This window comes from Papaver somniferum, chromosome 7 (genome assembly GCF_003573695.1).
Source record: "Papaver somniferum cultivar HN1 chromosome 7, ASM357369v1, whole genome shotgun sequence".
In the NCBI taxonomy this organism is placed as follows: Eukaryota; Viridiplantae; Streptophyta; class Magnoliopsida; order Ranunculales; family Papaveraceae; genus Papaver; species Papaver somniferum.
Genome location: NC_039364.1, coordinates 208151747 through 208165053, shown reverse-complemented (window position 1 = coordinate 208165053; position 13307 = coordinate 208151747). Strand labels below are relative to the sequence as shown.

At 36.3% G+C, this 13307-nt stretch overlaps 1 protein-coding gene across 1 annotated transcript; it reads left to right on the top strand.

Moving 5' to 3' along the window:
* The first annotated feature begins 8181 nt into the window (after positions 1 to 8181).
* Positions 8182 to 9668, top strand: LOC113295869. The gene is made up of 3 exons (XM_026544198.1): positions 8182 to 8646; positions 8777 to 8935; positions 9423 to 9668. Exons 1-3 carry the CDS (start codon positions 8182 to 8184, stop codon positions 9666 to 9668), a joined length of 870 nt encoding a protein of 289 aa, XP_026399983.1.
* Positions 9669 to 13307: the final 3639 nt, after the last annotated feature.

Here is a 13307-nt window from a genome sequence, read left to right as displayed (position 1 = left end):
GTCTCTTGTGGAAATTTCATTATGATCCCGTTCTTTTACCTTTGCCAATTTTATTGACAAAAAGGGGGAGAAATAATGTAAGTTACACTACAAATACATATGGTTTTCGGATCATTGTGTAAGGGGAAGTGGTTTCCATGATCGATATGGAGTATTGACTAAGGGGGAGTGATACATATCACCATAGTATTGTTGTTAAAGTCGTGATGCAATTGGACTTTGATGTTACATAATGATATTATGACACTGTATAATAATGATTGAGAATCTCGATTTCTCTCATTGTTATAGCTACGGATCTTCAACAACGATGGTGCTAAACTTACAACCTTTGGGATCATTGGAGTACTTGGAAGGACGAAGATTTCAAGGAATGTTGAAGATTAGACTATGGAATAGGAGCCATTAAAGTTTATCTTTTTTGTATTCCATATGTATTAATAGTTTTGTCACTAAAATTGACAAAGGGGGAGATTGTTAGAGTATATCTCGGTCGACCTCGCATGCGTTGATATATCAAGCATGTTTGTCAATGTTAGTGATCAAAACTATGAGTCCTGATTTCTAGTCTATTATAGCTGAGTCTCGGACTAGGATAGAAAAGTGTAGTTGAGCTCAAGTACTTCATGGAGATTCATCATACAACGACGAAGATCTACTCAAGGAACCGTGGAACTTCACCAACAAAAAGGTATGTGGAGACTTGAACTTATCTGTCACTCAAAAGTCTATCTATTCTATCTCCTACTTCTTATGAGACAAAAATTCTTATGCTATATAGATTGGATCATACGCATTTGACATTTCGAGCTGAGTATTCACTACTTATCTTTTTCTCGAAATCGTGTGTTGGTAAAGCGTTTCGCTTTGATCAAGTTTATCTTCACCTAGTGACGAAAGTCATGAAAAGTTTCAATTACTTTGAGAATTGCTCTGACGTGAAACGGTCTATGAATAACGGCTATATAACGTCCTCTGAGAATGTATCAATGATTGGATGAGAGTTTAGATTACATAACCATGTATTCCTTAATCCGAAGTTTTCGAACTTTGTTGATTGAGAGAAATCGGAGGAAATGGCTTTGCCAAGTCCATGAACCCAGTCCGCGAACTGGCGGAAGTTCTCTTGCCGATAATTTCTGCTGGGATTTTCCAAAAACTCGTTTACGTGTTTAGTCCGCGAACTCAGTCCGCGAACCTAGTCCGCGAACTGGCGGAAGTCTCTTTGCCGAGATTTTCTGCTGAGTTTGGAAAACTCTGCCGGTTGCCTTAAGTCCGCGAACTTGTTTGTGAGCTTAAGTTGTTATGATCTAAATATGTGCTCTGAACATGAAACTTAAATTACTAAAGAATGCTTGATGCAAACCGTGGCTATAAAGTTCATGAGCCGATTCATCGAATCGAATCATCTTTGTTTCAATTGTGTCTTGTGTAGTTACATAAGATCTCATAGCAATTGAACAACTCTCTAACTAGTTCATTTGAGTCGATTGAACTAGTTATGGTGAAGAAGAACTAGGTTAATATGAATTGCTCATATGGTTAACCTTTTGGGTTACTATGTTGAACCAACATACACGTACACGTTTGGGCATGGTTTTCACAAACCCAGTAAGCGTCTACCCAAGTGTGTGTGGAAAGCTAAGTTTTCGATCCAACGGTTGAGAAATATTAGCTTGAATCTAAATCAGGTTTTCATCTAACGGTGAATATGGATTGGTTTGTTACTAAGGCAAAACCCTGATTTGAAGGCTATATAAAGGAGAGATCTAGCATTGTGCAAAACTAATCCCCACACTTCTGTGTGATACTAGTGCGCTCGCTAGAGTCGATTCTCCTTTAACATTTGGTTTTCTTCTCTAAAACCAGGTTAACGACTTAAAGACTTCATTGGGATTGTGAAGGCAGATCGATACTACTTTTATCGTAGTTGTGTGATCTGATCTTGCATCTTCTATCGTACGAGTACAATCTATTGATTGGATTGAGATCGTGAGAGTTCTCCGATAGGCAAGATAAAGAAGTCACAAACATCTTCGTCTCACTGTTTGTGATTCCTCGACAAACCGCTTGTGTAGTCAAGAAGGATTGTTGAGAGGTGATTGATTAATCTAGGATGTTCTTCGGGAATATAAGAAGGATTATCAATTGGTTCCTGTTCACCTTGATTTCATATCTTAAGACGGAACAAAACCTAGGATTTTTCCTGTGGGAGACAGATTTATCCTTTGATAGACTTTTCTGTATGAGACAGATTTGCTTATTATCAAGTCTGCGATTTTGGGTTGCAACAACTCTTAGTTGTGGGTGAGATCAGCTAAGGGAATCAAGTGTGTAGTATCCTGCTGGGATCAGAGGCGTAGGAGTACAAATGTACCTTGAATTAGTGGGAGACTGATTGGGGTTCAACTATAGTCCAGTCCGAAGTTAGCTTGTAGTAGGCTAGTGTCAGTTGCGGCTTAATACAGTGTGTATTCAATCTGGACTAGGTCCCGGGGTTTTTCTGCATTTGCGGTTTCCTCATTAACAAAACTTCTGGTGTCTGTGTTATTTCTTTTCCACATTATATTTTATATAATTGAAATAATACAGGTTGTGCGTTAGGATCATCAATTGGAAATCCAACCTTTGGTTGTTGATTGATATTGATTGATCCTTGGATATTGGTCTTTGGTACCGTCCAAGTTATTCCTTGTGTTTGATTAAAGACTCGCTATTGTTTTAGCTTGAGTAAATTAAAACAAGTGAGAGATATTGACTCCTTGAGATACTTTAATCTAGATTGAGTCTGAGTGTCTAGTTGATTCTCTAGCAAAGTATTTCGGAGTTTGTCCATACAGATTGCTAATCGAATTATCGGGTGGTGTTGTTAGACCCCCGCTTTTTCACAAGCATTTATTGGAATTAGGAAAACCGAATTTTGGTATTCATCGCATATATTGAGAATATTTTCGGTTTTGGAAATTCCTTGGTGTCCAAACGTCCTTGGTCTATAAATACCTAAGTTTGCATTTCTAGCAAACTATATATCCTAAGAGCCAGGAAAACTTCATTCTTGTTGTTTCTGGTAGATCCGTCTATTCGAAGAGGAAAGTATCCTAATTAGGTGAAATCTCTTACGACCGCTCGTTAAAAGACTTCAGTGGGATCAAGAAGATGTACGATTACCGTTGGTGGGAAACTAGATAATTGCAGTGTTATTAGTTTTCGATTGATTTGATTGACTAACGATTGTTGAAACTTTGATTGCACCTAGTTTGTTTATTCTTGAGAATCTTCTCTTATGATATAAGATTCATTCAAACTAGATTGAAGTATCGACGATATCTTTAGAACTGTTTGTAGATCTAAAGATATCTTATGATAATCCGTTGTTAACAGACTTCGTTCTGTGTGTGACTGATCACAAGAGATTCAAGTGGTTTATGCAGGTGTTTATTGAAGATTAAAGAAGATTTGAAGATGAAGAAAATTTCTTATTTAGTTCTCATATCTTTGTGTGTGCACAAACCTTGATCGGCTGGGATCCAACTAGAAACAGATTTATTTGATTGATTAGTTACGTGAGATCAGCATTCTCAATGTATCTCTTTGAGATTTATTTTGATTGAGTGCGAATCTAAACTTGACTACTTTGGTAGTTATTGGATAGATTGATCTAACCGGGCAAAGGAGATTATTATATATGTTAGAGCATAGCTCGGTTGAACCCACCAAACGTTGGTATTTCAAGTTTGGTTGTCATATTTTAGTGAACCAAAACTCATTTAAGAGTCGCTTGATTAAATGTACTAGAGTCAACTTCGTATAGATTAGCTTGAAAGTATTAGGATATGAGACATTACAAGTATTTTGAATACTTGAAGAAGTGCGGAGCTACAACCACAACATCATCCTTCCACTTGAGGTTAGTGATATTTGACTTGAACTGTTTTATTCCCTAACATATCTTTCAAGTCGTGCATACTGAAAACAAAACTGCAAAGCATGAACACTCTAGATAGACATAGTATTAAGGAATTCAATACGAGGTTTATTGCTTTACCATTAAACTTTGTAGATAAGACATCAACATAATCGTATGAATGCTATTGTGATTATGTATGGGTATGAGGTGAGGATTTCATCCTAGGAAACAATGTTGTTACATGTGTTTTAAGGAAGTAAGTTCATGAACTTTGATTGTAAACCAAAAAGGAAATCGCCAGGCGTTATTGGGGATGTTCTTCATTGCATATCTTATGAACGACCAATATGTGTGATTAGTATAACCGCTCGTGACTTGTTTGTGTTCTTGGTAAAACTATTCACATGAGGCCTGACTTTTCTATTGGTATGACTTTTATTAGTGAAACCGATCTTAAGTAATCACCTGTTGGTATGATCGAGTTTGTGTAGTTTATAAGGCCTAACACTGGGTAAAGGGGAACCGATCCTAGTAAGAGGTGCAACATGTCACAAAGGGGAATCGATCCTTGTATGGGGTGCAACAAGGTTTATAGCAGAAAGGGGAACCGATCCTATGGACATGTGCAACACGTTTTTAGGCAAAGGGGAACCGATCCTATGGACATGTGCAACACATATGAGTTAGATACCATATACATGTGGAAAATCGATCCTAGTACCTAGTCAACCGAATTTTGGGAAGCTAGTGTGACTATGCACAATACTCACATGGAGGTAGAACCGAAACTTATTTTGGTAGAACCGTTAAACCCATGATTTGTGATTGAGAAGTTCTTAATCAATCACATAGCTCTTGAAAGTCAGATGAACCAATTCTAAACTTGTTTGGAAGTGTGGTAAATCGGTTTCAAGTGAGTAAGTATGAAAGAGGACTTACAAAGAAAGGATGTCGACACACTTTGAACACGTGCAGTAATGCGTATATTTTTTTATTGTTCAAAGATATTCCTTAACGGATAAGAAGGAAGTAAATCCCAGCATCGAAATTAAATAAGTTAAGAATCTTTTAATTAAGGTTTTTAATTATATATGGAAAATAAGAATTAGTAATGTGCATTTGCTAGTTAAAGATTTTCCAAGGAGATTTTCGATCATTATTTTGGATAGAGCATTCTCAGGAATTATGAAAACCGAATATGAAAATTATTATAGAATATCTTGAGAATATTTTCGGTTTTGGAAATTCCTTGGTGTCCAAACTTCCTTGTCTATAAATACTTTAAGTTTGCATTTCGGGCAAACTAATCCTTCGTGACAGTAAACTTCCTCTGTTGCACTGTTACTGGTGAAGCCGCCTATTCGGAGAGGAGAGTAACCTAATTAGGAGAAATCTCTTATGGCCGCTCAGTTTAAAGTCTTCTTTGGGATTGAGAAGCTCTAGCGCGTATCGCTGGTGGGAAACTAGATAATTGAGTTTATCTTTTGTTTTCATATTGATTTGATTGACTAACGGTGGTTGAACTTTGATTTCACCTAGTTTGTTTATGCTTGAAAATCTTCTCTTCTGATATAAGATTCACTCAAACTAGTTCAAGGTTTCGACAGGGATCTTTAGACTTTTGTTAGTGCTAAAGACGATCTTTTGATAATCCATTGTTAACAGACTTCGTTCTGTGTGTGATTGATCACAAGTGATTCAAGTAGTTGTGTGCAGGTGTTTATTGAAGATTTAAGAAGATTTGAAGACAAAGAAGAGATAGAAGATTTTTGACTTGGTTATATAAATCTTTGGTGTGCATATTACTTGTTTCGGTAAAAGAGGATCCAACTATAATCGATCTATCCTTTTGGTATTTTGATAGAATAGTTGTGTATATCGGCATCAATACGTTTCCTTGGGATTAAAGGTATTGATTGCAAAATCTTAACGATTACCTTTTGGTGATTGAACATAAGATAGATCTTGGAACCTAGCAAAGGAGTTTATGTTAAGATAAACAGAAGAGCCTTTGTCCAACTCATATCACTTGGCCGAAATTCAGCCGAAATTTCCCTTTTCGGCTCGTAACATAGCGGAATACGAAATTCCGGTGATACGAAAAGTTACCGGAAAACTCGGTTATATCGGCCGAAATTCCACCGATTTTACCCCCGAGATAGGGTGTTTTAGTAATTTAACCTAACTAATCCTAATATCTATTCCACCGATTCACTCTTCTTCACTTCGTTTCTTCTTCAGTCTCTGACTCTCTCTCACATAATCGAAGCAAGGTATGTTAATCGAAGCAAGATTAGGGTTTGTGGTGTTAATCGAAGCTAGATTTATATATTTTGACTTTTGAGAACTTTTCTATCATATTGTGAGTTCTTTTGATGTTAATCTGAGATTAGGGTTTTGAATTTCAATTGAAGCTTTCTTTGTTTAATTACTGAATTTGTTTTTCATGGGTTCTTTTTGATTTGTCATGGGTTCTTGTTGATTTGCTGGTGAGGTCATTAAATATTGAGTTCACTTCATAGTTGTGACAGTGTTTTATGCATGTTAGGGTTCTTGTTGATTTGCTTTAGTAATGAAGAATTGGGTGTTCGGTTTCCTCAGGTAGCAGTATTAACTGCTGGTTAAGATCAAGAAGTATTTAATTTTGCTTTGGGTGGCTCAAGTAATAGTCTTCTTTCAGCTGGATGCAAATCTGAGGTAGGCATCCATTCTATGCTTCTCTCAGGTAGGAATGTGGTTGAGGTGATGTTTGTGTCATTATATGATATCAATTTATACACTATACATCGATGTTCATAAGTAGAGTTTTAGTAGGCAGTGGTAATAATTTTGTGCTAATAATTGGTTGTATTAGCCAGTGGTGTACCAAGTTCAGTTGGCTCCCAATTGTAAGAAAGTTCAGTTGGGTAATAGAGTTTGCTTATTGTTCTCATAATTTCAATTTGACATGAATTTCAGGTTGTGATTATGGATTCTTCTAATGTATCCAATTCTAACAAATCAAACACTACATGTGGGTCAATACTCCCTCAATCTTCTAGTCTGACTCAAACAAGAGATCCAGCATGGAAATGGGCTACATGCAAAGATCCTGCATTTCCGAAGAAACTAAGTTGTACGCTTTGTAACAAAGAAATGCGTGGTGGTGGAATTACTAGGCTTAAGCAGCATATCACACAAGTCAAAGGGAATGTTTCATCATGTATGAAAGCAACAGTTGAAATTATAAATGAAATTAGACAAAATGACAGTATAAAGAAGTTAAAGAAAGCTCACAGGGATAACGTTGATGTTATGTATCGTCGCACACAATCTGATGAGAAGTCTGATGCTGATACTGATGATGAGGACCATGAGGTACTAGAAGTTGAAAAGTATTTTAATGTGGGCAGTAGTAGTCAAGTAGTTGTTCAGAGTCAGAGTAAAAGAAAATTCAATAGCCAAAGTAGCTCTAGGGGTCCAATGGATTTACTCATGCAGACAGACCACCAGAAAACTCAGCAAGCCACTCTTGACAGAAACAGTTCAGCGAAAGAGAAGTTAAAGAAACATGCATGGAAAAGCATTTCAGCTTGGATGACTGAGAACTCTATATCTTTTAATACTGTTCGATGTCCAAGTTTCCAACAAATGATCTATGCAATTGGTGAATATAGTAAAGCTATGCCCGCGCCATCTTACCATCAGATTCGCACAAATCTTTTCAAGGACCAGTTAGCAGAAACAAAGAAGTTTGTTGATACATTTAGGATAAATTGGAAGAGGTATGGATGTTCTATTATGTCCGATGGTTGGACAGATGGGAAAAAGCGATATCTTATTAACTTTTTGGTGAATTGTCCGAAAGGGTCAGTTTTATTGAAGTCTGTAGATGCGTCAAACAGAACCAATGATGTTGATTTCATACGTGAGCTTGTAAAGGAGGTAATTGAAGATGTCGGGAAAGAAAATGTGGTTCAATTCATTACTGACAATGGTTCAAATTTTAAAAAGGCTGAGAAGATTTAATGCTTGAATACCCGAATCTATTTTGGACTCCTTGTGGTGCTCATTGTGTCCAGTTGATGCTAGAAGAACTTGGTGACAAGCTTATGTGAATCAAGACAGCCGTCATTCTAGGTAAAAGACTTGTTACTTACATTTATGCTCATTTTCAAGTATTGTGCTTGATGAGGGAGTTGACACGTGCAGACTTACATAGGTCTACAAAGACTAGATTTGCAACTCAGTATTACACACTAAAAAGTCTTCAAAAGTATAAAACTCCTTTACAAATGGTGTTTGTGAATGATAGGTGGGCAAAAACTAGATTTTCAAAAGAAACTCTTGGAATTAATGCACTTAAAATTGTTACAAGTAGCACATTTTGGGAAGATGTTGATTATGCTTGTAGTGTGCTGAAGCCTTTAGTTAAGGTTGTAAGGTTGGTGGACATCGAGCGCAAACCTACAATGCCTTCTTTTTATGATGCAGTAAGGATAGCAAGGAATCAACTAGAGGAGAAATTCAGTGAAGATGATGATATGTGGGGTGTAATTAAGGCTTGCTTTGAGAAAATATGGAAGAATAACTTTAATCATGCTCTACATTGTGCGGCATACTATTTGAATCCTTCCATATTCTACACTATTGAAGCTTATGAAATGGATAGTGATCCAAAGTACATAGAAATAAAAAGCGGACTTCATACAGCAATGCAAAGGCTTATACCAATGAAGATGAACTTGATGCTGCTACGGGTGAATTGAGAAAGTATGATGATGATGTTGGGATCTTGGGAACTCCGCCTTGCAAAATAAGAAGAAATAAGGATCAACCTCGTAAGCTTGTTTGTTCTTTAAGTTTAAAGTTTGACTACATTTGTGTTAGATAGATTTTATAACTACTTTGTTTATATTTATAACAGATGAATGGTGGATTACATTTGGAGGAATCGATGCGCCAAACCTACAAAAATTTGCAATCAGAGTATTGAGTCTTACTTGTTCTGCTTCCCCATGTGAGCGAAACTGGAGCACATTTCAAAATGTAAGTATTCTAATCTTTTACACTGATTAGTAATATTCTGAATATGCACGAACCATGCAATTCCAGTACCTATATTTTGAATTAATTGATTGTGGAGTGTTGTATTACTGTTAAGACTTGATCATAACTCATTTCCCTTAAGTGCTCTGTATAGTAGGTCGATTGAACTAGGAACATAACATGCCTGTATACCCCTATGTTCTTATGACAACAAGCAACAAAAAAATTAGCATGTGCTTACTATTAAGTATTTTAGTTGAATTACTTACTTATCTTATGTATTTTAGTTGCACTCGAAAAACGAAATCGCATAACGCAACAGAAATTGAATGATAGTGTTTTTATCCAGTATAATAAGAAATTGCAGCGTCGTTACCTAGAAATCCAACAATATAACGATAATGATAAAGCTAATGATCCTATTTTTCTGGAGGAGCGTGATGAAAATGATGAATGATTGGAGTTACGAAATTTGAATGACTTGGAGGTTCATGGTGATTATGTAACTTTTGATGATTTGCAAGAGATAGTTAGTGAAGAACGTGGGACTGTTGGTAGTAAAGGTGCCAGTAGTTCTCGAAGTAAGTCTATGTATCCAACTAACTCGGAGTATGATGGATATGATACTGATGACTTGATGTTGGACACTCAAAATGGGCTACTCGGTGGTATCGGGAATGATGGAGTTACTTTAGATGATGATATCTATGATGAATCAAATTATATTGATTAGAATTGTAATATCCTTGTTGTTCCTTTACTTTGTACACATTTTGTAACGTTTACTTAGAGCGTGAGACTACTTTTTTTGGTTGTGCAATCATGATACATTCTTGATAACCTCTGGAACTGGCTGTGGATGTGAAATGCTTCCAATTTTATTTGTGAATGGAATTAATTGTTACTAATAGTCTTTCAGAACTCTGGCCTCAGCACAATTTCTCATCAATCCATATGAGAGTTAGTGTTTACGCCTGGTAATTGAACCTGGCAACAAACACTTCTTATTATAAAAGTTGGAACCGAAATTACACCGAAATTTGAAAACGGAATCTCCCCGAGACAACGTTGTACCAGTGTCTCGCTCGGGACAGAGATAAACCGGAATCCGAAATTAACTACCTTGGGAAACATCACCAACTTGACAAAAAATCCCTTTTAGTCACGTATTGGGCCCAAGTTCGCGGACCACTCCAAAGCCCATGGATTGTTTCCTACTAATGTTTCCTACTTATAACTCGGAATTGATTGATTCTTGGCTCATTGGATTCGCAAGCTCATTCACTATAACATGAGATCCTTTATAGGGATAAAGGTTATTATCACCAAAGTCATGAATCAAATAACCTCAAGTATATATACATAAATGTACATTTACCGTCATAGGAATTGTTCCATAGTGTGAGCATTTATCTCGATAGATTAGAGAGGGAGAATTGAACAAGAATCCAAATGAAATCAATCACATAGCTTTGTTGATGAAGTACTTGTTGATGTCTTCTTGTAGCCTTCAATCTTCATCCTTTAAGGATATCTTCGATTCAACTTCTTAGACCTAAACTAGTCCGAAACTATCTTAGTATGCTAAATCAAGAATCCATTTTGGCAACTAAAATTGACTACTAACTTGACATACCAACGCTAGTGGGTTCAACCGAGCAGTGCTCTAACAGCAGAAAAGGCTGGCGTTCACAAGCCCGAAGACTCCATGTCTTGTGAGGATCCTGTACTGCCCATATCCCTATTCGATGTCAGGAAAACGATGGAGTCTGATTCTCTCTAGCTTGTGTTTTTGTTGCCTAGTATGTCTTCTTTTTGGATTAGTTGGAAGAATAACTAGATCTTGAATAGCGAAGATTGTGACTACACATAGCTATTTTTGTTTTCATCTTCTTATGTTATTTTTTAGGTTTATTGGTTTTTAAATTCTAAAAATATTTGGAGGATGATACGATTGCAGTATTAATCTGTTTTGAAGTATTGCAATATTTTTATGGGATATGTATTGTTTGCGTCCGTGAACTTTAAGGTCCCATATTGTGTCAAAACTAAAGTCGTTCATAAATTGATATTCGTATTGATGAAAGGACGATTGGACTTTTGACAATTACAAAAGTTATGCCTATGCAGTCATTTATTTGATGAAAAATAGGATGAAATCTTTTGTTTGACAAGGATAAAGTCTATTATGTCGTTATGCAAATAGTGATGGAAAATAGAATAGATCCTTGTATGTTATCCACGGTATTGATCTTCATTGATCCATTTTGTTATGTTTTACCGTGAAGGATCTATTGTGTATCTTATGTTGAGCACCTTATAACTATGTCGATTAATATTGGCCTTGTTGGTTGTTCCATGAGATGATATATGTTGAGCATTCTTGAACTAAATTAATCATCTTGGTTGGTTATTTAGTTATTTGCTCCGAAAGTATTTTTTTGTCGAGCAAAATCTTTTGACAATTAAATTGATTGCTTCGGTGATTAGTTTGGTTGTGTATTCCAATTAGATTAATTATAGGTTCTCTTGTAATTAATCTAGTTGAGTTTTTCATATATTCCACAAGTTCTTGTGTTGAGTATATGAACGGCTGTACTAATCATGTTCTCTTGTAATTAAGTTGGTATGTATTTTTCTTTTAGTCTATGAAATGTCTCTTGTGGAAATTTCATTATGATCCCGTTCTTTTACCTTTGCCAATTTTATTGACAAAAAGGGGGAGAAATAATGTAAGTTACACTACAAATACATATGGTTTTCGGATCATTGTGTAAGGGGGAGTGGTTTCCATGATCAATATGGAGTATTGACTAAGGGGGAGTGACACATATCACCATAGTATTGTTGTTAAAGTCGTGATGCAATTGGACTTTGATGTTACATAATGATATTATGACACTGTATAATAATGATCGAGAATCTCGATTTCTCTCATTGTTATAGCTACGGATCTTCAACAACGATGGTGCTAAACTTACAACCTTTGGTATCATTGGAGTACTTGGAAGGATGAAGATTTCAAGGAACGTTGAAGATTAGACTATGGAATAGGAGCCACTAAAGTTTATCTTTTTGTATTCCATATGTATTAATAGTTTTGTCACTAAAATTGACAAAGGGGGAGATTGTTAGAGCATAGCTCGGTCGACCTCGCATGCGTTGATATATCAAGCATGTTTGTCAATGTTAGTGATCAAAACTATGAGTCCTGATTTCTAGTCTATTATAGCTAAGTCTCGGACTAGGATAGAAAAGTGTAGTTGAGCTCAAGTACTTCATGGCGATTCATCATACAACGACGAAGATCTACTCAAGGAACCGTGGAACTTCATCAACAAAAAGGTATGTGGAGAATTGAACTTATCTGTCACTCAAAAGTCTATCTATTTTATCTCCTACTTCTTATGATACAAAAATTCGTATGCTATATAGACTGGATCATACACATTTGACCTTTCGAGCTGAGTATTCACTACTTATCTTTTTCTCGAAATCGTGTGTTGGTAAAGCGTTTCGCTTTGATCAAGTTTATCTTCACCTAGTGACGAAAGTCATGAAAAGTTTCAATTACTTTGAGAATTGCTCTGACGTGAAATGGTCTGTGAATAACGGCTATATAACTTCCTCTGAGAATTTCTCAATGATTGGAATGAGAGTTTAGATTACATAACCATGTATTCCTTAATCCGAAGTTTTCGAACTTTGTTGATTAAGAGAAATCGGATGAAATGGCTTTGCCAAGTCCATGAACCCAGTCCGTGAACTGACGGAAGTTCTCTTGCCGATAATTTCTGCTGGGATTTTCCAAAAACTCGTTTGCGTGTTTAGTCCGCGAACTGGCGGAAGTCTCTTTGCCGAGATTTTCTGCTGAGTTTGGAAAACTCTGCCGGTTGCCTTAAGTCCGCGAACTTGTTTGTGAGCTTAAGTGGTTATGATCTAAAGATGTGCTCTGAACATGAAACTTAAATTACTAAGGTGTGCTTTATGCAAACTGTGGCTAAAAAGTTCATGAGCCGATTCATCGAATCGAATCATCTTTGTTTCAATTGTGTCTTGTGTAGTTACATAAGATCTCATAGCAATTGAACAACTCTCTAACTAGTTCATTTGAGTCGATTGAACTAGTTATGGTGAAGAAGAACTAGGTTAATATGAATTGCTCATATGGTTAACCTTTTGGATTACTATGTTGAACCAACATACACGTACACGTTTGGGCATGGTTTTCACAAACCCAGTAAGCGTCTACCCAAGTGTATGTGGCAAGCTAAGTTTTCGATCCAACGGTTGAGAAATATTAGCTTGAATCTAAATCAGGTTTTCATCTAGCGGTGAATATGGATTGCTTTGTTACTAAGGCAAAATCCTG

What these genes read in the sequence shown, in the direction of transcription:
- LOC113295869 (XM_026544198.1), top strand. Translation starts at nt 8,182, where the DNA reads ATGGTGTTTGTGAATGATAGGTGGGCAAAAACTAGATTTTCAAAAGAA. An exon ending in TGAACTTGATGCTGCTACGG is followed by an intron (nt 8,647 to 8,776) that starts GTGAATTGAGAA and finishes CATTTGTGTTAG; the next exon opens with ATAGATTTTATAACTACTTT. An exon ending in ACTGGAGCACATTTCAAAAT is followed by an intron (nt 8,936 to 9,422) that starts GTAAGTATTCTA and finishes AATGACTTGGAG; the next exon opens with GTTCATGGTGATTATGTAAC.